Here is a 23,442-nt window from a genome sequence, read left to right as displayed (position 1 = left end):
CCTGGAGCTGGGCTGCCGTGAGTCTCCAGCGACCGTGTAGGCTGCAGCCCCTGCTGCAGTGGGCTGCCATAAGCTACCGTGTGTGGCTGGCAGCTGGTGTGAGCTGCCAAGAGCCCCTGTGAGCAGCCGTCCAGACACTGGCAACAGATCTGCCTCACCGGGAAGAGCACAATGATAATACCAACATGGGCCGGTGAAGCAACGTCCTGTACAACTAGACTGAAGAATAAAAGGACAGCAACTTGTCTGTTCCCCTTCCCCTGACTTCCCAGCACTGTTCCCCTCCCCCAATTCCCCAATAAAATCTTTTTTAAAAAAAAGAAAGAAGTGACGGCAATTCCAAGTAGACCATTCAAAACCCACCACAGATTGTACACCTGTGGTGGATTTTCAGTAGTCATCCTGAAACTGCCATCACCTCCTTCCAAGGCGAGCTACATGCTGAATTTTTAACATTCTAATTATCACAAGAACATATGATAGATTAAGAACTGACTCTGGGTGGTGAACACACGTGATATATAGATGATGTGTTACTGAATTGTACACTTGAAACCTATATAACTTTCCTAATCATTGCCACCCCAATAAACTTTAATTAAAATAAATATATATATATATATATATATATATATATATATATATATCCTAGATTGCATTGAGAAGAGCTTGCTGATAAATGTATTAGTACTGCCCAAGTTTTTAAAATATTTTATTTAGGTCACTCAGAAATAGTTTCAAGAAGGTAAAAAAATCATTTCTTGAGTATCTTAGTAATGAAACTGGCCATAATGTTGTCTCTAACTCTGCTTTTTCCTTTTTCTTTTAATTTTTTGAGAAAGTAGAAAACTAGCTAGTAATTTTCCTAGCATAGTGCCTAATACATAATTTAGACAACACACTTTATTATTCAAAGTCTATCTGAATTATGGGGTAAAGTACATGGCTTCAGAAAATCTTACCTGGTGCTTGTTAAGGAAAAGCCTCGGGAAGCTTAGAGGCCAGGCTCTGTCTCCAGCGTCCAGAATCTACTGGATAAATACCTCATTCTTCTAGATTCCAGAATTGAGTATGCAAGCTTAGTAAGGCTAGATCAGCCAGTCTTTTCTGTGCCACAATTCTCCACTTTGAATTAATGAGATTCGTCTCTCAATTGGTAGATATCTTTAAGTTTTTTACTGAAAGTCTAAGTCAGGGGTTTGTTTTCTTTATTTTAAGATTTTATTGGGGAATTGGGGGAGGAGAACAGCGTTAGGAAATTGGGGAAGGGGAACAGACAAGTTGCTGTCCTTTTGTTCTTCAGTCTAGTTGTGGAGGACGTCGCTTCACTAGCCCGTGTTGGTATTATCATTGTGCTCTTCCCGGTTGAGGCCGTCGCTCACCGGCCATTGCGCAGTTGCTCACCGGCCATTGCACGGCCACTCATGGCAGCTCTTAACAACTCACTCCAGCTGCCGGCCAGCCCCACTGCAGCCTACACCGTCGTCTTGTGGCAGCCCAGCTCCAGGTGGAGCTGTTGTTCATCATCTTAGCTGTAGAGGGTGCAGCGTCACTGGCCCTCAATGTGGGATCTGAACCAGGCCCTGCTGCTCAGAACTGGCATCCCAAACCAACTCTTAACCAACACGTCACTCAGCCGGCCCAGGGATTTGTTTTCTGAGCCCTTACACACTAAGAGGTTTGCTATTGCTTTTGCACATGGAAGACCATTTGAGAATAAATGTTCCAAATGAACACTGGTTGATTTTCATTTCATTATAGGTAATACGTTTTCATGGGTGCTTATGGTGATGATTTTCATTTACTTACTTTTTTTAATTACAAAAACAAAAGAAATTCCAATTTAAAAATCTTGGTGATTTTATATTAAAAGCATACAAAGTAGATAGATACTATGTTAGTGAATGAATTAGACCTAAGCTTCTCTGGACTTTGGCAAATAGGGTGATTTTATGGTAATTGAAATGTAAATTGTCATTTCTCAATTCAGCATCTTCAAAAAATTAAAGCTTTTTTTTTTTTTAATTTGAAAAAAGATCGTTTTTCTTAGTCAATCATCGCCCATTTTCATTCATTCCTTCTGGAAAGGCATTGAATGTATTCGAGCTTAGAAGTTGCTAGAAGTGTAATATGGCCACTTGTGAGTGCTGACTATGAAGTTGTCTGATTTTCTGAAGTTGAAATACCACTAAGTGGTATGAAGATGTCATGAAAATGCCTAAAAGCCTACTGTTGATAGAGGAAATATTAAACTTGAGCCATAACAATTAGTAAAGCTAAAATACTAATTTGTTCCAAACTGGCCTATTAGAACATAAAAAGATACACAATCCAAAAGAGCAAGGAGAGAGAACTTTAGACACAAATGAGGTGGCCCATGTTCTCAGTTTAGCTGCATAAATGAACCCTAGTGCATAGCTCAGGCTTTTTCTGAAATGGCCATGTCATCAGCAACATCATGCCAGAAATGGAAAGAAAATAAATTCACATGTGCTACAGTGACCAGGAAACAAAGGGTCGCATCCATAATCCAAGGTAACTTCTCCAAAAAAGACCATCAGAAATAGCAAACTAGTAATACAGATGACTCTAGATTTGGTGGTTCATACTGGTTCATGCTATTAATTGTTTGTGTTGTTGGTTGAATTTTATTTTTGGAGTGTCAAAACACCACAGAACCAAGCTGGAAATAAAAGGAAGATTAGACTAGGGCCTTAGATGTAAGGACAGGATGGGTATTGAGGTAACCACAACAGGGCTGGGCTCGTTCAAGTCATCCTTGTATCGCTTTGTCTCATCATTCATCATTGAAGGTCCACACAGTGTATTACTTTAGTTTACCCAGAGTAGATCTCACCAAACACCTTAAAAAAATACACTTTTTCAAAAGTCAGAGTGCCAGGGAATTAACACATAATTAATGTTCAGGGCTCTAAGCAGGGGTGTCAAACTGGCAGCCCGCGGGCCACATGTGGCCCTCGAGGTAATTTTTTTGTGGCCCGCGATGCTCTGAAATAAAATGAAAATAGAAAAAATTGTTATGAAGAATATAGCGCTTAGGGGAGATCGAGGCAATACCGTACACACAATTCCCTTGTTAACCCTTTAACTACTGAAGACGAGTATACACATGGCCCAGTGCCTTTCCTGGGGGCCTGGGGGTGTGTATAAACGCGCTGACTCAGTTCCGGCGACGTTTGGAAGCGATATTTCTGCCACTCTCAGTGTCACATAATGTAAACAGATCCCAATAGCGAAAAGGTTAAAAAGAGCACTTGGGTAAAAAAGAATAATTTTAGTTTTATAAATACATTAAATAAAATAAATGTTTAAATAAAAGCAATTATATAGTGGTTTAATTATCCTATCCATATTCCTGAATCCTCACTTCAGAATATAAATTTAACAAAATTTGTAAATGTGATGTGGCCCGCGTGAATCTTGCCTGTTGCACCAAATGGCCCGTGTTTTAATTGAGTTTGACACCCCTGCTCTAAGAGAAAGCCCCTTTAGAATTTATATAGATGCCCCTCTCGACAACAGAGGCTTATCTCCTAGATTCTGAGTGCCTTCCGTTGGTCCATGCAGAACAAACAAGGACTAAATTTCAATTTCTCAATTTTGTTTTTCTGACAACTAGAATATGTATTTCACTTGTCATTTCATTGGCTCCTGTTTGGCCTTCAAGTCTTGCTTCATCCACCTTTTCTAAGTCACCTTTTACCTAGTTCCTGCTCCTTCCCAAGGGTCTTTTGGGCCAAGAGAAACTACTTTCTGCTTCCTGCAGTAAGAATATACATCTCTTATCTGGTTCAGCCACAGGCTCTCTGAGCCCAAGTACTTAAACATTAACATTCTTTCCCAGGGTCCTCATCAATATGGCACGGATAGATAGAATTGTCTTCTCAGTGCCTGAGTCCTGGAAACAGTGTGAGAGAGGGCTGATAAATGAGTGTGAGATAATTGGAAAATTGTGAGTTCAGACATTATCAGCTCTATACATTTATCAGTTTTTTTGTCCAGATTTTACATGGGACAGAATGATTCACTCCAAAAACCAAGTACGTACTTCCATTGCTGTATTTTTCTAGTAATGCTTTATTTGAAGACCTGGTTTCTTGCCTCTTGATCATAATTCCAAGCATGCCTAATTAATGCCTGTTCCTTTCCCTGCAGTTGGCTCTGAAAACCCACCGTTAACGGTAATCCGCAAATTTGTGCACCTGTTAGACCAAAGTGACTTGGATTTCCAGGAGGAGCTAGAGGTTGCACGACTGAGGGGAGAAGTGGTGACCAAGATCAGGGGCAATCAACAGCTGGAGAAAGACCTGAACCTGATGGACATCAAGATTGGGCTCCTGGTAAAGAACAGGATCACACTGGAGGTCAGTGGGGCTTGTGGGGCTCTCGGCTCCCAGAAGACAGGAGATGCATGTATATTTGTGCACAGTGTTTCGGTCCAGCTGAGCTCATTTGGAACCCAGAATCAGTGGTCCAGAGTTCACGTACCATTTTGATTACGAAGTTGTGATTCTCAGACTGCAAAATTCTATATCCCCTTTTATGACATTTTGTAAGGCTTCTTTACCATTATGAAATGAAATTTATGTGAAATAACGCCTGCTTACATATGTCCCTTAATAACAAGACTAAGTCCTTTATATAAACATAAAGTAGAAATAGAAAGTAATTTATAATAAAAACACGTATTTCAAAATTAAAATACACGAGCCTGATGCCATTAGAAGATGAGATCAAGTTGCCAGAGGCCAGGCCCTCTTCCCAGAATAAACACAGATGGAGAGAGCTTCAGATGAGACTCATCAAGGAGAGTGGTAGAGCTGCTGGTGATTTCATTTTCCAAAAATGGAGAGAAACTCTTTGTAAAGTTCAGATTACGCAAAGCGTGCTTCCCCCCACCTCCTGGTTTACAGAGAATTGCTGTCCTAGAAAATTAGGTGTAGATTAAAATTGTGGAGGATATGGGTTGTGCTTGTATGTAAAACAATTAGATTCCAGGTTTAAATAATTAAACAAAGAATTTTTATCTACATGAATGAATGACCAGCAGGACATTCAAAACACCAGCCATTCAGGATGTGGGACAGTTATTTACTGAGGGCAGCAGAGCATCCGTCATCCCTCACCCAACACTCACTAGAAGCCAATAGTGCCGTCCAGTCGTTAAGATGCTAAAAGATAATAATGATAACCCCTACACATTTCCAAAATGCCCTCTCCAGAGTAGAACTGCCCCAATAACAGTCTCTAAATAAATAATGCTGTAGGTTTGGATTTGTGTGAAACTTGACAATATCAGATCTCCCTGAAACCATGTAAAAAGTTTAATTTTAATCAAGAAAAGGAGACTTTTCAGGTAGGGCCTCTCTCCATGTCCCTGCTTTGATGCCACAACAGTTTTCAGAAAACTGGTAAGTCCAGGGAGGAAGCTGATGTTCTGGAAGCTCTCAGAAGGCTACAGCGGGTCAGAGGCAGAGCGTCAACTGCCAGCGACTGAAGACATAGTTCTGGAAAACTGGGAGATGAGCAGCCATGGGAGGTGACCAGATGCGTGGACATGTGAATGCCCCACTCTTGTCTTCAACCCTAACAGAGATTGCAGTGAAATAGTTAAAGAGAAAATAAGGAAACTAGAGCAATTTGTAATATAGAAAAATGATCCTTTTTTTCCAATTGTTAAGGAATAAAACTACAATTTAAATGTTCTTCATTTATTTTCATTATTTTATCCAGAAAAGCAACAGTACTTTACTCTTAAAAAAAAAATTTTATTGTTTGACACATATGAAAAGTTTTAAAGTATAATATATTCCAGAAAGTCTGCCAGGAAATGCCTTTTATAGCTTTAAACTGCTGTTTTACTGAATCCCCATAAGGTTGTCAACAGGAAATGCCTTGCCTTTCAAAATAAAGGCTTAAGTTGCAAAACATTAAGTACTATAAATAAGATGTAGATTGTGGAAGTACAATCATGCCAGAGTTTCAGATCATGAATGTTTAAGATTTTTTTAAGAAGTATTCTTAATTGGCAACATTGTGAAACAAAGTTAATTTTTCAACTTACCTTTTAAAACACTAAGTATTTATCAAACACTTATTAGAAGTTAAACTAATGATTATTAAATACATAGCCAGTCTAATCATTGACAGTAGCATTTTTAGTTTGATGATAACAATTATGCAGTTGAAACTTTATTTATAGTAGTGAAAACAACCCAACATAGAAGCAACAGAGGACGATAGAATTAGTTTAACATGTATGTTATGCAGCCCTTAAAAGTGTTTTTGAAGAACATTGAAGGGCAGGGGGTAAGGTTCACAATGTAATTGGGCAGAAAATAGTACCTAAAACAGTACAATTTCATTTATCACACTAAGTATATGTATATACTTTTAAAAAGCTAGAAGAACAAAAAGCTAAGTGATTTTTATTTGGGTGATAGAATGAAACTTATCTTCATCTTTCTTTTTTTTCATGTGTTCTGAGCATGTGTTTAGTGAGAAAAAAAAAGATTTTAAAGGAAAGTAGATTAGTTCTTATAGAACAACTCTAGATCTCTGTAGTAAACCGTGTGTTTTGCAATTCTTTTAAAATTTGCATTCCTCCTAGAAATCTCAAAAAGCCAGGGGTGAATGAAGTGGTTAACAGTGGTTTTAGGTTAACAGTGGTTTTAGGCAAAAGGAATGGTATGGAGATGGAGGAGACAAAGCAACTGAAGTAAAAGCCTCTTACAGGCATAGGGAGGAAGAAAGATATAGACTCCACCTAGCTTGCAGGAAAACTGAAATAGATACTAAAAGTAATCTTGAATCCCTGAAATTCCCATTGATGAGTGTGATGTGTCACCTGAGTGCAGACTTGCAGACCAGGGCTACTTGAATCCCAGGATTTAGATTTATTTTATTGCTTAATTTTACCACTTCACTGCTTATATTATTGGCATGTTTCCTTGAGCATGTTTCTTAACCTCTCTGAGCCTTGTTTCCTTTACTGGAAAATGTACTAAATGCATATATTGTTTTAGTCTTCACAGCAACTCAGTAGGATTACTATTATTAAGCCCATTTTACAGATTTAGGAAAGTGGGCCTTAGAGTCTAACCAGTGCAAAGTCACAAAGCTAATTATGTTTTGCAGATACCCATGTTTTTATGACTCCAAAGCCCACGCCCTTTGTACTAGTCCACATCTTCTACAAAAATGTTTATATTATTGCATGTTACCTACATGCAGATATCCTGTTATCAGGGGAAAGGAAAAGATGGTGGTATTAGGGCAACACTGAGATGTGGGCATATCATACTCGCCCAGTCCTGTCTTCACCAAATGTATTTCTAATGGAAAGGAATTTAGTTCTGCCCCAGAGCTTGCTTACCACCCGCGCCCTCTCTTCTCTTCTCTATATGTGGAGAATCATTGCCCTTAAGATGAAGTCCAGAAAAAAAATCAGTGTTAATGTTTGGTATATTCTTATCTGAAGGCCCTTTGTTCATGACCCTTTAAGCTCCTGAAGAGGATACAGCCTGAGGTGATTCCTGGATGATGTTTGCAGCCACACATTTCCGAGATACCCTGTAAATGGTTAAAGGAGCATGATTGGGGGGAAAGCTTAATTTTGTTAAATATTTAGAGGATTCCTTTCCCTTCCATCTCTAATTAATTTCTGTATTACATATTTTTGCAAGTGCTTTTATAAATTGAAAAGATATAATTCACTTTTTTTTTTAAGATTTTTATTGGGGAATTGAAACAGTGCTGGGGAACGGGAAAAGGATCAGACAAGTTGCTGTCTTTTTGTTCTTCAGTCTAGTTGTGGAGGATGTTGCTTCACTTGCCCAAGTTGGCACCATCATTGCATTCTTCCTGGGCGAGGCAGATCATTCACTGGCTTCTGGATGGCTGCTCACGGCGGCTGCTGGCCGCTCACCTTGGCTGCTAGCTACACACAGTAGCCCATGACAACCCACTGCAGCAGGGGCTGCAGCCTACGCCGTCACCGGCGACTCAAGGCAGCCCAGCTCCAAGTTGAGCTGTTGTTCACCATCTTAGCTGTAAAGGGCAGTGTCACTGGCTCTCATATGTGGGATCCGAACTGGAGCCCTCTGACATCCCAAGGCAGCTCTTAACCAATGCGCCACTCGGCCGGCCCTATAATTCACTTTTAAAATGTACAATTCAGCATTGTTTAAAATTGCATAACCATCACTTCTGTCTAATTCTAAAACATTTTTATCACCCCACAAAGAAACTCCAAAGAAAGTGTTCTGGAATTAGATGGTGGTGATGGTTGCACAACCTTGTAAATATACTAAACACCACTGAACTGTACATTTTAAAAGGATGATTTGTATAGCATGTGAATAATAATTTTTAAAAAAACAAAGAAAGAACACCCCTATTCATTAACAGTCATTACCTATTCCCTGTCCCCCCAGCCACAGCAGCCATTAATCTACTTTCTGTCTCTATATAGATTAGCCTGTTCTGTATATTTCATATTAGTGGAATCACATTATATGTGGTCTATTGTGACCAGCTCTTTAACTTAGCATAGTGTTTTTAAAGTTCACCAATGTTGTAGCATGAATCAATACTTCATTCCTCTTTATTTATGAATAGCATTCCATTGTATGGGTGTATCACATTTTGTTTATCCATTCATCAATTGCTGGACATTTGAGTTGTTTTCTCTTTGGCTATTAGGAATAATTCTGCAGTGAGCATTCATGTACACATTTTTGTGTGCACTTATGTTTTCAGTTCTCTTGGGTATACATCTAAGAGTGTAATTACTAGGCCATATGGGAATTCTGTGTTTGACTTTTAAGGCACTGCCAAAATGTTTTTCTAAGTGGCTGCGCCGTTTTACATTCCTACCAACGTGAAGTTTCCAATTTCTCCACATCCTTAAGAATATTTGTTATGCTTTTTTTGTTATAGCCATCCTAGTTAGTATGAAGTGGTATCACATTGTAGTTTTGATCTGGATTCCCCTAATAACCATTAATATTGAGCTTCATGTGCTTATTAACCATTGGTAAATCTTTGCAAAAATGCCTGTTCACATCTTTTGCCCATTTTGACTGGGTTATTTGTCTTTTTATTTTTGAGATTTAAGAGTTATTTATATATTGTAGATACAAGTCCCTTATTCACTACATGATTTGCAAATATTTTCTCCCATTCTGTGGGTTGTCTTTTTATTTCATTGACAGTGTCCTTTGAAGCACAAAGATTTTAGTTTTTATGAAGTCCAATTTATTTTTTTCTTTTGCCACTAGTACTTTTGGTGTCATATCTAAGAAGCCATTGCCTAATCCAGGGTAACAAAGATTTATACCTAGGTTTTCTTTCAAGAGTTTTATCGTTTTAGCCATTACATTTTAGCTATTTGATATCTTTTGAGTTAGTTTTTACTTATGATGTGAGGTAGGGATCTGATCTCTTTCTTTTGAGTGGCTATCCAGTTGTACCAGCCTCACTCGTTGAAAAGACTATCTTTATTTAATTGTCTTGGTGTCTACATTACAGATTAAGAGCAAATAAGTACAGCTTTGGAGAATGAATATTACAAAAGCCAAATTCACTGGCAAGCTGGATTTCCTTAATTTGTTTAATAATCTCTGTTCCTTTGCTTCTTCTTGAGGGAAATGTATAAAATTACTCTTTCCAACTATGTATGTTTCAGGGTGTATATGAAGGGAGGAGGTAAGGAGTACCAGAGTAAAAGTAATAATTTCATAAAAATTTTTTCCAGGATGTAATTTCACACAGAACGAAGCTAAATAAAAAGAAAGGTGGAGAAATACTAAATAACACCGACAACCAGGGAATCAAAAGTTTGAGTAAGGAGAGGAGAAAAACACTGGAAACATATCAGCAATTGTTTTATCTTTTACAGGTGAGAACAATTTATTTTGCTATGAGTTTTAGATAAATGCTATGTTCTATGCTTGTGGTTTACAATGGATCTATCCCCATGTCAAAACTATTATAGTTTACATGTTTTGAGCACCTGCTAAGTACCAAGTGCTATTCTAGGTTATTTACATACATTATCTCATTTAATTCTTACTATTATAACCCTGGGAACCATCAGAAAATAATTATTATTTTAATTCCACATTACATATCAGAAAACTGAGACACAACCTGTAAATGGTTAAAGCAAGGGTATTGGAACCCAAGAAGTTTGACTTCAGAGCCCATGGTCTTCATGACTATGTTATACTACAGTTATCTGCAGAAATGTTATAGATCTAATAACATAAGCAGGTACAATCAACCTAGAAAAAAATTAACTATGTGAAAAATAAATGTTTAACGGAATCAGCTTGTTCTTCTTTTGTGGGAAGAGCCAGAGGGTTTAGATTAGGGTAATAGGGTATCTTTTTTATTTCATCATTTTCATGGCATTATTCTGACCTAAATGAGCAGTAATTTTCCAATGCTTCCAGAGTACAGGTGAGAACGAATAAGTTGAACTAGTTATGGTTGGACTGTGGTGGACCAGGTACTGTTTTGTCTGACCATTGATTTACCTGACCCATCCTACCACACAGTCCTAAAGGAAGCTGAGTAAGTGACAGTGATGGACATAAAGTTCCCTTCAGTAGGAAAACTTTCCCAACAGAGGTAGATAAGCAGTTCTTCCTTGAGAGTCAGGTGTCCCTATGTGTGGGGCCACTGCTGTTGGTGGTGACACTTGAATCTGTGCTTGAGGATGTCACTGGCATTAGGTGTACAAGAACACATGAGCCAAGCCATGAATGAAGTGTGTCTAGCCTCACTGAGAGAAGAACTGTTAATTTTGGTAGAGTTGAGAATTCTCTATTTGGAATAATACAATAGATTGGCAGACAGGTGTAGTGCCATAGAGGGCCACCATGTGGCAGCATAAAAGGAAAAATTGCTTAACACCAGCAACCTTTCCAGAAAGAAAGGGGGCTCACACTAGGCAGGGAAGGGTTTTTTGTCTGCCTAAATTAGATTAATAGTTATCCACCAGTTCGAAATTTGGTCTTAGGAATTTATCATTTTTGGCATCCATGAACTTCCAAGTGTATGACGCTTCTATTATAGAATTTGTGTCATAAAGAAAGTAAAAATTGATAGTCATTGGCCTAAGATTTGTATTGTTTACCCTGTTATATAAGCAGAGGCTCATTCATGGAAAGGAGAAAAAGCACAGGAGTTTATTTAGAATAATCCCATCAAGCTTTATTCCCTAAACAATCCAAAACCGATAGTCCCAGGACACTGCCATTCAGTTGTATCAAGCAAAGTGTCCCTTGTAATCTCGTGTTTTTCTTCCCCTTTTCTTCTCTCTCCTTTGGAGACTTTAGTCCAAGATCAGTGAAGAAACTATAGAATAGTGAATAGTTGGGATTCCTTTGGCCTTTGAATTAACAAAGTAGCCAATCAGCTAGTATAGGTTTTGCTCTGGGTTTGTCTCTTCAGTATGAGCCTAAATTTAATGTTTTTAGGTCATCTGAGAAGAATGAGGTGGGGGCTTCTTTAGCTTTAGAGTAAGTTTTCTTTCTTATAACCCCATGTGCTTAGTGTGGGAAAAGCATCGCTACAGAGCTATAAAGAAAAAGTTTTCCTGAGCTGCCGATTCATAAAATTTCAACTGATCGTTATAAACTTGAAGGTAAATCTAACTAGTAGAGTAAACTAGAATTTGGATTTTCTTTAAAAAACTAAAGCCAAACTACTTGAGTAGAGTTATCCTTTGATGTCCATGGGGGATTGATTCCCGGACCCAAGGACACCAGTATTCACAGATGCTCAAGTCCTTTATATAAAATGGGATAATGTTTGCATATAACCTATACACATCCTCCTGTATGCTTTTTTTTTTTTTTTTGCTGAGCCATCCTGCCACCTGTTGGCAGCTCAGCGGCAGCTCAGCTTGGGCCGGGACTTGAACCGCTGTTGCTCAAAGCTCACACTCTTAAGCGAGCTGTTAACTAACTGAGCCACTCAGCTGGCCCCTCCTGTATACTTTAAATCATCTCTAGATTACTTTTAATACCTAATACAATGTAAATAGTTGTTATACTATAGTGTTTAGGGAATAATGACAAGGAAAAAAGTCTGTACCCATTCAGAATTGATGTAGCCATCATAGGCCTAATTATTGATTGGGTTGTCGGAAAACTCATGACGTTTTTTTTGTTTGTTTTTCATTGCAAAAATGTGTCATGACTTTTTCGACAACCCAATACATAGTACATGTCAGCAACAACATAACTTTTCTTTCCAAATAGTTTTTTATCTGTGGTTGGTTGAAGCCACAAATGTGAACCCGAGGATTCAAGGAGCCAACTGCATATTACATGAATATTAGTTTCATGTATGGAAAATTTTCTTTTTTCATCACAATGGAGATGAAGAGTGGGAGTATAAAATTAATTTCTCTATAACCTAAATACCATTTTTTCTCTGCTAACCTCCATCCGGTTGCTGTAGCTACTAGAGAAAAACCATATCACTATGAGGACTGGTTCCACATCTCATGGACTCCACCCTCACTCAGCTAGACCCTCGGGGCTCTATTTCAGTTTTTTTTAAAATTCTTGTCAATTTTTAAGTTGTCTTTTTTTTTTCTTGTCAGTTTCTTCTGGCATTTTGCCCATCAACCATCCTGACCTTCACCTCTCCCTTTAGCCTCCCTACCTCACCCCTACATTCTCACTCCTTGTAAACAATCATGGCCATTCCACTGTTGCCACGTGTAAATATATCCTTTTCTTTTGCTTTCTAGTCTCAGATTATGGGATGTGTTTCTTTCTATTCATTCATCAGTCCACCCAGGACAGTCTATTTAGCTGAGCCCTTGGTCTGTATCTGCCAGTCTCTTCAGATACCAGATTCTATTGTCTGTCACCTCTCTTTTCTTTATCTCTACAATGAATATTGATATGTGGCTCAAAATGGTTAGCAGTGTAAAGTGTATATAATACAATTATGTTTCATTAAATATATATCACACAGTATATATAGTTAAATCCTATTGTAACTTTCTAATGTAACTCTCTATAGTATAGTATTAATGTTAGCTGATACCTTTTAAAGTCTTATTTTGTGCCAGATACTCTTCTGTATGCTGTTTACATATTAAGTCATTGAAGAGCAGGGAACTGGGTACCCCTCTGACTTAATAATATATTAAGTTTTGTGGATTTTTTTTCCTTCCTCTTTCATTTTAGACCAATCCGTTATACCTCGCTAAGCTGATTTTCCAGATGCCACAGAACAAGTCTACTAAATTTATGGATACTGTTATTTTCACACTATACAATTATGCTTCCAATCAGCGGGAAGAATATCTACTCCTCAAGCTTTTTAAAACGGCTCTGGAGGAAGAAATAAAGTACGTATGTAAATATATATGTAAAAATACCAATGAACAGATTCTTTCATTAGTAGTGGCTATCTCTGATTTACTAAAATAATTTAAAATGATTCTTATAAGTCATTTATACTATTGAAATATGTCAAATTTCTTGAGAAATTTCTACATCATTATAGATATATTCAGGTACGACTTTCTCCCACCAGTGAGACATTTTCTAGTGCTAAGCTAACTTTCGATTTTTCAGCTGTACAACAACCAAAAATCAAGAGCTTTTTGAAAGTCAGTGAGCAATTTTAACTTAATGAAAATTCTGTGAGTAATAACACCATAAATGGATGAAAATAAGGGTCTCTGCTAAAGAGTCTTCCCTTCTTACTGGAACTTAAGCTTATTTTTGCTAATTTATTTTCTGACTCAGTTAATGTATAAAAAAAGAAAAAATGTGTAGGTAGCTAGGCCAGAAAAAAATACGTGAAAAATGCCCTTAGCCAACTAATGGACCTTAACTGCCTTCCTGACTTCTTGATAACTGAACCTATGCTAGTTCCTATGGGTCTGAAGCATATTAGCCAGGCACCTCTGCCCTCGGGGTGTCTGTAAGCCAGCATGAGAGGTAGGATTCATGAGAAATAGTAATGCTGTGCAGTGGAATAAGGTAAGAACTAAATAAATGATATGCTGTGTTAAACAGATCAGAGGGATGGAAAGAAAAGTTCCAATGAGATAAATTGATAAATATTTTAAGGAGAAGGAGGTGGTTGGCCCAAAACCTTGAAGAATATCTACAGGTTTATAAGAAGAAATGGAAAGTGGAAATAAGGCACAATGGTGATAGAAATAGCGTGGGCCAAGGTACAAGGAAAATAAATAGATTAGTCTAACCAAGATGTGACTTAATTAGTGGCCACCAGGAAATGAAGCTGGAAAGATAGATTGGGCCACACCATGAAAGACCTGAGGACAGGCCCAAGTGCTGAGGCTTCTTACTTTCCGGGAAGCTGTGAAGGTTTTTAAGAAGAATATACTGACATAGCCACATTGGGTTTTTGGAAGATCGATCTGCTGGCTGTGTATGAACAGGATGAGCTAGAGCTACAAAGGTCAAAGAAATGGGGGAGTGAGAAGGAAAAAAAATAGTTTGGATTTTTAACACACTAAGTAGAACATCTGGGGGAAAATGTCCAGCAGAAAACTGGAAATTCAAAACTAATTCCCAGGAAGGAAATGGGGATTAGACATTGAGATCAGTTCCAGAGAGATGGTAATTGAAGTCGTGCATGTGAGTGAGGGCTGAGGGGAGAGCAGGTAGAAAGTGAAAGAAAGCAGAATTAGAATGTAGGAGGAGGAGACAGCAAAAGAAACAAAAGGAATTAGGTAAGGTAAGGACCAGAATGTGGCACTCCCAGACCCTAAAGGGAAAGCAGGTGAAGGGTGAGAGTTTGCACAGAGGTGAAAGAAGAGACAGGGAAGGTCAGAGAGGTGGGAAATGGAAGTCAAGAAGCTCTCTCCACCATGTGATATAGTGAGAAGCCACATTGCATAGAATTGGAATGGGACTGGAAGAAGTGGAGATAGTTCGTTCAATCAAGGAAGTTATTTTTGAAATGTGGTAACTAGAGAGGGCACAATACTTGTACAGTCTCACCCAGTATTATTAGCCTCGGTCCATTTTCAGTTCATTCCTGACCTCTAGATTGAAATTAAGGCTGAGAACTTATTTTCAAATCCTTAAATTTCTCAAATACGAAACCCTCATCTTACCAATGATAGCTTCCTTTTAAATCACACTATCTTTGATCTTCAATGGAGAAAACTATAGCCCCACAATGCTCTTCCCTGCCAGAGAGAATATATATCCTGTTTCAAACTGTATCTATAGAGGCAAACCATTTTGTTTTGGCTTGGGCTTTTTTCAGATCAAAGGTGGACCAGGTACAGGACATCGTTACGGGAAATCCTACAGTCATCAAGATGGTCGTCAGCTTCAACAGAGGTGCCCGTGGACAGAACACGTTGCGCCAGCTCCTGGCTCCAGTGGTGAGAGAGATCATCGATGACAAGTCCCTGATCATCAACACAAGCCCCGTAGATGTGTACAAGGCTTGGGTGAACCAGCTGGAAACACAGACTGGAGAAGCCAGGTAACAAAACCAGGAAGATACTGGTTTTCAATTATATCTTATGATCATTTGTACATGTGTGTGAGTGTGTGTGTGTGTATATATATATATATATATATATATATATATATATGTTCTTAAACTCTTTTAAGCTCTGTTAAAACAAAAGAACAAAATTTACTGTAAAACGTCTGTTTTCAATTCAAGATATTCACTCCCTTTAACATATCGTGCAGGTCACGTTTTTGGACTCTTGCTCATCTCGATGGTACATGATATTGTCACATTTCAGTACCAGCTGATCCCCAAAGCCACAACTTCTATAATTCTCTCCTTTGATTATTCTTTGTTTCTAAATCGAGACCTAGAAATGGGGCACACTTTCTGTTCGCCTGACAATACACACTTTTTTACACTAACCGAGTGAGTAAATAACATGTGAGCATCAACAAGCCAGGTGGGATTGGCTTGTTCTGGGTGGTGATTTGTAGATCCTAGCAATCCCAGCTTTTTATTTCCTGCAAAAGGATACCTTGTAAAATCATTAAGAAATGCACAGAGAGTGGCCAGCCGAGTGTCTCAGTTGGTTAAGAGTGTGAGCTCTGAGCAGCAGGGTTGCCAGTTCAATTACCACATGGGCCAGCTGAGCTGCCGCTGAGCTGCCAATAGGTGGCAGGATGGCTCAGCTGGTGAGAGCACTTGCTCCTAACAACAAGGTTGCCTGTTCGACTCCCACGTGGGATGGTGGACTATGCCCACCCACAACTAAGATTGAACACGGCACCTTGAGCTGAGTGGCCGGATCTGCCATCGGGCAGCTGGATGGTGACTGGACTTGGAGCTGAGCTAGCTGCGCCCTCCACAACGAAGATTGAAAGACAACTTGGCTTTTCCACTTCCCCAATTCCCCAATAAAATCTTAAAAAAAAAAAAAAGAAAGAAAGACAGAAAAGAAATGCACAGAGATTTTCATAAATGGTTGTCACAACACTGTTTGTAATAGCAAAAGTGGGAGTAAGTCAAAATATTTAGCTTTGGGGAATTTGGTTTTTTTGTTGTTGTTTTTATTGGGGAATTGCGGTGTGAGGTCCATATACATACATGATAGAGGACCCAGAAAATTATGGAGTAAGATATGAAAAGGGGTTGTCTATGAATTAGTTTTTGTTTTTCGGGGGTTTTTTTTAAAGATTTTATTGGGGAATTGGGGGAGGGGGAAAGCGCTGGGGAATCGGGGAAGGGGAACAGACAAGTTGCTGTCCTTTCGTTCTTCAGTCTAGTTGTGGAGGACATCGCTTCACTGGTCCATGTTGGTATTATTGTTGCACTCTTCCTGGGTGAGGCAGTCACTCACCGGCCATTGGATGGCCACTCACGGTGGCTTACAGCTGCTCATGGCAGCTCACAAAAGCTGACGCCTGCTGCTGGCCAGCCCCACTGCAGCCTACACCGTTGCCAGCGACTCACAGCAGCCCAGCTCCAGGTCAAGCTGTTGTTCACCATCTTAGCTGTAGAGGGCACAGTGTCACTGGCCCTCATGTGGGATCCTAACTGGGGCCCTGCTGCTCAGATCTAGTGTCCCAAGCCAACTCCTAACCAACGTGCCACTCGGCCGGCCCTGAATTAGTATTTTTTTCTTGTTTACACGTATGCAGTTTTTTTCTGTAAAGAACATACTGCTCTATAATTTTTTTTAAAGGAAAGAGAAAGTTAGCTGGGTCTGTGTTACCTGAGTTTGCCAGTTATTTTACCAGAAGAGCTCAGAGGGAGAGCCTGGAGTCCCCCCACTGTACTAGTGGCAGAGGGTACCGTCTGGGCATGTGAGGGCTCCCCTCACTTAGCTAACATTTTGTCATTGGAGTCAGTGGGCAAAGTCCAGTTCACTATACAAAGCTTGACTGTAGAACCAACTTGGCAAGGATACAAACACTTGTACCTAAGCTTCATTAATTGAAAGCCCTCGTTGTCTTTTCAGCAATCTGCCTTATGATGTGACCACAGAACAAGCTCTGACATACCCAGAAGTGAAAAATAAACTGGAGGCATCCAATGAGAACCTGAGAAGGGTCACCAACAAAGTCTTGAATTCTATCATTTCTTCCCTTGATCTACTGCCGTAAGTTGTATATGTATCATAGCAACTTTAACATTCTTTGCTGGAAGTTCTTAAAATACTAACTAAAATAAACCTTGGTACTGAAGATAGGGGTTTTTCTTTCATATTGTGTTTACTATTTTGAATGTTTGCCTACATTTGCATTTTAAATTCATAATTATTCTCCAAGGAGGGAATGATACAAACCAGTACTCGGTTACTATAATCCATGGAAGTCCTGTGATTCCATTACCATCTCATTTTATGTTTAATTTTTAGGAAAATGCTGAGAGCTCTAGTTGACTGGAACAATTGCTGTGTGTTTCTTCCTCACTTAGCCTTTTTCCATTATTTTCTTTTGTCATCTGTTTTACATGTAGTTATGGATTGAGGTATATAGCCAAAGTACTGAAGAATTCCATCCATGAGAAATTTCCCGATGCAACAGAAGATGAGCTATTAAAGGTAGATTTTCAAGAGTAATCTCACCATAGCTTCTCTTGGGGGTATGAGCCAAAATTATCAACACATCACTTTGTAATATTTTTCCCCTTGTCTGACTATTTATATAAGCTCAGGTCTTCTATTTCTAATGGCTATCCTGATTATTGAGTATGCTGAGGTTAACCTGGAGATCTCACACATTATTGCGATGCTTTATGTTAGAGCATTTGGGGGGGAAATAGCCTATTTTTCACCCAAAATAATTGTTTAACTATATGAGTAATGTGTGATTATATTCACTACCTTTATTTAACTCATTAGAATTCAAATCACAAAATAATTTGCTTTCTTGGGAAATGTCAACTAATATTTCCTGTTATTAAAAAAAAAAAACACCCAAACCCTTGAATTTTCTCTCTTAAAAATAGTCTTTTCTTCTGCATCATTCCAGATTGTTGGAAACCTCCTGTACTATCGGTACATGAACCCAGCGATCGTAGCTCCAGACGGCTTTGATATCATCGACATGACAGCCGGAGGTCAGATAAATTCTGACCAGCGGAGAAACTTGGGGTCGGTAGCCAAGGTCCTTCAACATGCAGCCTCCAATAAGCTGTTCGAAGGAGAAAATGAGCATCTCTCATCTATGAACAATTATTTATCAGAGACGTATCAGAAGTTCAGGTGAGAGGGGGTCATTACTTTTTGGAGAAGTTTGCAAGAGGGTAGAGAAGAATCTTGTGTTCTGCGCCCAACGCTGGAGTTGGAGCGGGGAGGAATGTCAGGTGGCTGCGTGTATTTCTTCTACATACCAGCAGGCATTGTGGGGAAAGAGGAGGGTGGAATGAGCAGGCGGGGTTACTTCTACTGGCGTTCCCCATCCCACCCTCAGCCCCAGTGCCCTGTGACCTTGAATCGTCCCCATATGTATGATTTCTGCTGTCGACAAAATGAAATACAGTAAAACCTTGGATTGCGAGTAATTTGGTTGGCAAGTGTTCTGCAAGACGAGCAAACATTTCTGATACATTTTGGTAAACAAGCGATGTCTTGCAATACAAGTAGTTTGTTTCCAGAACGAATTATGCTCACAATCCAAGATATTACTGTATTTATTCTTGTTGTATGTTAACAGGCTTATAGTAAGTAGAATTTAAAAAATCAAAATAACGGATTTCTGCTTTGTAGAAACTTAAGAAGAGGGTTTTGTCCTTTTTTCAAGAACTTGTCCAAACAGGAAAATCTTACCTCATCTACACCAAACAATAGTCGGAAACTGAGTATTTGGTTTTGAAAGACTGGGAAAATCCAGCTTTTATATTTGTTGAGGATTGTATGTGTTCTATTCTCAAACTGTTCCTAATTATTCATGTGAGACATGTCTTTTGACTCTAAATGCATTTGCAAAGCATATCACTAATCATTTCAGGGGGACGTGAAAGGAGTGAGTCCTGCAGAAATATTCACTCACCTAAAGCTCTCTGAGGAAGTACGTTCATCTTGGCATTCATTTTTTTCTCCTGTCTGCCATTTAGTCAGTAGGTCATAAAAGTGTGACATAAATGTGGCCTCTTTCACTCCTCACTTGGAAAATGATAATTTCTCAATTCCTTGGTTTTCCTCTGGATTAGTGACTTATCTAGTGGCAATGATAGTTCATGATTATTAATCTCTATTTGGAATGTATGACCTCTTGTGAAAAAAATTCCCTAAATCCTCCTCCTATAGGAAGTTGCAATTTCGCAAGCTGCTAGTTTTAGGTCTTCTCACTGACGAAAAAAGTAATATCCATTTCCCTGTAAACCTTTATCTGCTATTACAGTTTCCCTTTACTTCTTTTTTTTCTCACATTATTCCTATCAACGATCTGTGTTCCCAACTCTTCTTCATTTAAAAAGAAATAGGGTCGGCTGAGTGGCTCAGTTGGTTAAGAGCTCGCTCAAGAGTGTGAGCTCTGAGCAACAGCGGTTCGAGTCAGCCCGAGCTGAGCAGCCGCTGAGCTGCCAACAGGTGGCAGGATGGCTCAGCTAAAAAAAAATAAAAATAAAAATAAATAAAAATAAATAAAAAGAAACAAAACCAACAGCCTCTCCTCACCTCTTAAATTCATTTTTTCTCTTCCACTCATATTTATCCTTTATAATATCTCAGCAACTCATGAAAAATTATAACCAAAAAAGTGCAGAAGACCAATTGTCACATGGAAACATGCTCCCCCCCACCCCCACCCCAGCATGACTGCCTGCCATTTAACCTCCAGCCTTGGGGTGGAAAGGTAGAGGTCATTTCTGGTGTATAAGCCTTGGGTACCCTTAGGAGATATATACCAAGGATGATTTGCAGCATATGAAACATTTAGAACTTTATAGAATATAATACCTATTCTACCTGTGCAAAGGATCACTCCAAAGCTGTGATCGTAGCACAGCTGGCTTTCTTGGTCTCTCTGTCTAAATTTGCTGGAGCTTAGAATAGCAGACTTTTTAGAGTCTGAGTACTGGGCATTGTACACAGTTATGTGTCTATCCTTAACAGCCTTCCCATCAGCCAGCAATGGTTGTTTAGATCAGCTAAGTGGAGTAGGCTTAACTCGAATTTTTGTCAAATTGGTTAACAGAGTCTCTGAAGAATTGTTGGGTATTGAAGGCCCAAGAGCTTGTGCCATTTAAAGTAGAGAATTTGATTGTTTTTTGGATTGTTTTCTCTAGAAAGTCTTGATTCTCAGATCAAGGAACATCAACCTTGACATTTTAGGTTAAATTTCAGGGTCCATTTTTTAAATAATATTTTTTAAATGACCTGCCTATAATTCGATTATACTGAATCACAAACAGGGCCCTTCCTGCTCTCTCCTTTCCTTTCTGAGGGGCTGGGTCCAACATCTAGAAACCTAGACTCAGCTTCCACAGGTAAGAGCCAGCCTAAATGATGCTATAATAAGTCCTCCCAAGGTTTGGGGTAGAAAACAAAGAACTAGCCATCAGTCAAGATTTTCTCACCTTTTATGAAGCTGTTTCACTTACACATACGACTGTCTTAAGACTTTTTTGTTGTTGTTGTTGTTAGGAAATATTTCAAAGAAGCATGTGATGTCCCTGAGCCAGAAGAAAAGTTTAATATGGATAAATACACAGATGTGGTGACAGTCAGCAAACCAGTCATTTATATTTCAATTGAAGAAATCATCAGCACACATTCAGTAAGTGGGGTTGGAGGAGCGTCTCAGCAGTGGGTCCATTGTTCAGACATCTGTTTCTCGAAAATGCTTAGTCTCTCTGCAGCGTTTACTGTAAGCATGTGCTAATACTCATATTCTTAATCCTAAGAAACGTTAGTGTATTTATTTCCTGACTCTTGTGCATTAGTAAAATTCCTTCTCCAAAACAAGAAAAGTTTACTTTTTCCATGATCCTTTGGCAAAGTCAGATTGTGAGAGTGTAGTTGAAGCCAAGAGCAGGGGCAGGCCATGGTATTTTCCCCAACCATCAAGGCCACACTGCCTGAATCCCCATACTCTATCTCTCTCCCTTTCAGGAATCCTCTCAGCTTTTCCAGTAATTTTCTGTAAAAATGAGAATGTTTTCTCTATTCTAATATTTGGACATAAAGAGAGAGGAAATAAACAGGCTGCTCAAGGTTAAGGAAGAGAAGACACCCCCACCCAGCAATAGCCGCCTACAAAGAATCACTTGTATTGTCCCAGAAACCCCCATTTCTTAGAAGCAGTCAGTTTCAGTCTGTGCTAATGTTGTAATGTCTCAAACTGGTTCTCGTACCAACATTACCACCATGAGCCAGGAGCATGTATTGAGTGCCTTTTGGGGGCAAGGCAGTTTGTTAAAAGGAAGTAAAGGAAGTAAAAAGGAAGGCTAAGCATTGAGAGGGTTTTTGATTGCCTTTTAAAAACCAGTTGGAACTTATTTCCTGAAAAATCTAGGTTCTTAAAAGGTAACCTTTTCAAGAATAGTTTTGGACCTTGCTATTCCAAGCCAAGTCCTGGAGATGTGTTCAAAATGTACCCAGAACCTGCATTCTAACAAGATCCCAGGCGATTCAGATACACACTACAGGTCAAGAAGCCCTGGTTACGGATGCACCCAACTCGGATGATACAACTAGGAGGAAAGCATAGCAAATCCACTCTTCTCAAAGGTCCTGCTCCTGTTCCCATCAAACAAGATATACTAACAAATGGCATCACTGACTGCTCAAAATTTCAGTGTTTATTATTCATCTCTTTTAAGAAACTAAAGCTGGACTACAAGTTTGGAAGAAAGATTGGATCTACTTTTGGTTTCCCTCTTTCAGTCTTGGAACAGGGAACTCCCTGACATTTGCAACAAGCTCTCCAGAAGTATTGGGAGTGACCCCAAACAAAGACAGGTCTGAATGTCCAGCTGGAGAAGAGAGCTGGTTGATTACACAAAGAGGCTATACTTCTTTTCTCTGTACAGAAACACCCCAAATCACAAAGAAAACATGTTCAGCAGTGCATCGTTAACAAAAATAATTTTCTAAGGGGCAAGTGGATGCACTCCTATTTGAGTTGCGACCCCTTTATCTATTTCTATGGTAGATTATCCGTGTCAAAGAAAATGTCCACATGTTGGCCGCACATTTGCTGAGGGCAAGACCCTCATGCAGAAAAAGTGCTGGGAAGTTCTCTTTTACAACGAGAGTTTCTTTCCCAAGGACAGCAGAGAGAAAATGTTATTGTATTAATTTAGACTGTTACTCTTTAAGGAGAAATAGTCTGTTCCTTTTGTTAACAAAAATTGAAAACAGAATCCAATCCTGGGAAATAGCGTGTGACTGATTTGGAATTGCTTCATGTGTTAGGTTGGAAGCAGATGTAATAGTGTGGGAGTATTGGAATTGCAAAGACTGTCCTGTTTACTGTCTGTCTCAAGTGAGGAGGTGTCCACATGCAGACATAAGCACAGCAGCAGCACGACATGCCAAGTCTGTGGCCACATGCCCGCCCCGGTTCTCTAAGGAATATGTAGAACCTCAAAATAAGCTCTTTAATGAGACCTTTTCAGCCAGTTTTTATATTCTATAATTATTAGAATAAAGGGTAAAAGCTGGCCATCCCTTTCCAGGGACAGGGGCCAAATCTCTGCAGAGGACAAGGTCATAAATGTATCCATCTTGCTTATTTTATTCTTGTCTATAACGTACCTTCCCCAAAAAATATCCTATGTACAATCCATCCAGATTTCAATATGTTGTCTATATATCACCTCTATTATTTATATCATGTCTTTCTTTAAATCAGCTCACCTTTCAAAGAAAAAGAAAAGTATATATCTTTGCTTTAAAACAAAATGCCTCTGACCATAGTGAAAAAACGAGCATGCCTTGTAATAAACAGAAACTTTAAAAGTAAATAAGTAGGG

At 39.0% G+C, this 23,442-nt stretch overlaps 1 protein-coding gene across 1 annotated transcript in view; it reads left to right on the top strand.

The window, feature by feature from the left end:
• The window catches only part of IQGAP2 (IQ motif containing GTPase activating protein 2), a 325,198-nt gene that overhangs the window by 257,750 nt on the left and 44,006 nt on the right, over window positions 1-23,442 (top strand). The window contains exons 21-28 of the mRNA XM_019641003.1: window positions 4,177-4,385; window positions 9,779-9,922; window positions 13,236-13,399; window positions 15,301-15,525; window positions 17,480-17,620; window positions 17,980-18,064; window positions 18,495-18,727; window positions 21,110-21,344. Coding sequence (XP_019496548.1) covers window positions 4,177-4,385; window positions 9,779-9,922; window positions 13,236-13,399; window positions 15,301-15,525; window positions 17,480-17,620; window positions 17,980-18,064; window positions 18,495-18,727; window positions 21,110-21,344 — 1,436 coding nt within the window. The remainder of the gene's footprint in view (window positions 1-4,176; window positions 4,386-9,778; window positions 9,923-13,235; window positions 13,400-15,300; window positions 15,526-17,479; window positions 17,621-17,979; window positions 18,065-18,494; window positions 18,728-21,109; window positions 21,345-23,442) is intronic.

The sequence above is a fragment of the Hipposideros armiger genome, unplaced genomic scaffold (assembly GCF_001890085.2).
Source record: "Hipposideros armiger isolate ML-2016 unplaced genomic scaffold, ASM189008v1 scaffold_55, whole genome shotgun sequence".
Taxonomy (NCBI): domain Eukaryota; kingdom Metazoa; phylum Chordata; class Mammalia; order Chiroptera; family Hipposideridae; genus Hipposideros; species Hipposideros armiger.
Note: the sequence above shows the minus strand (reverse complement) of the source record. Positions and strands in the feature narration are given on the sequence as shown.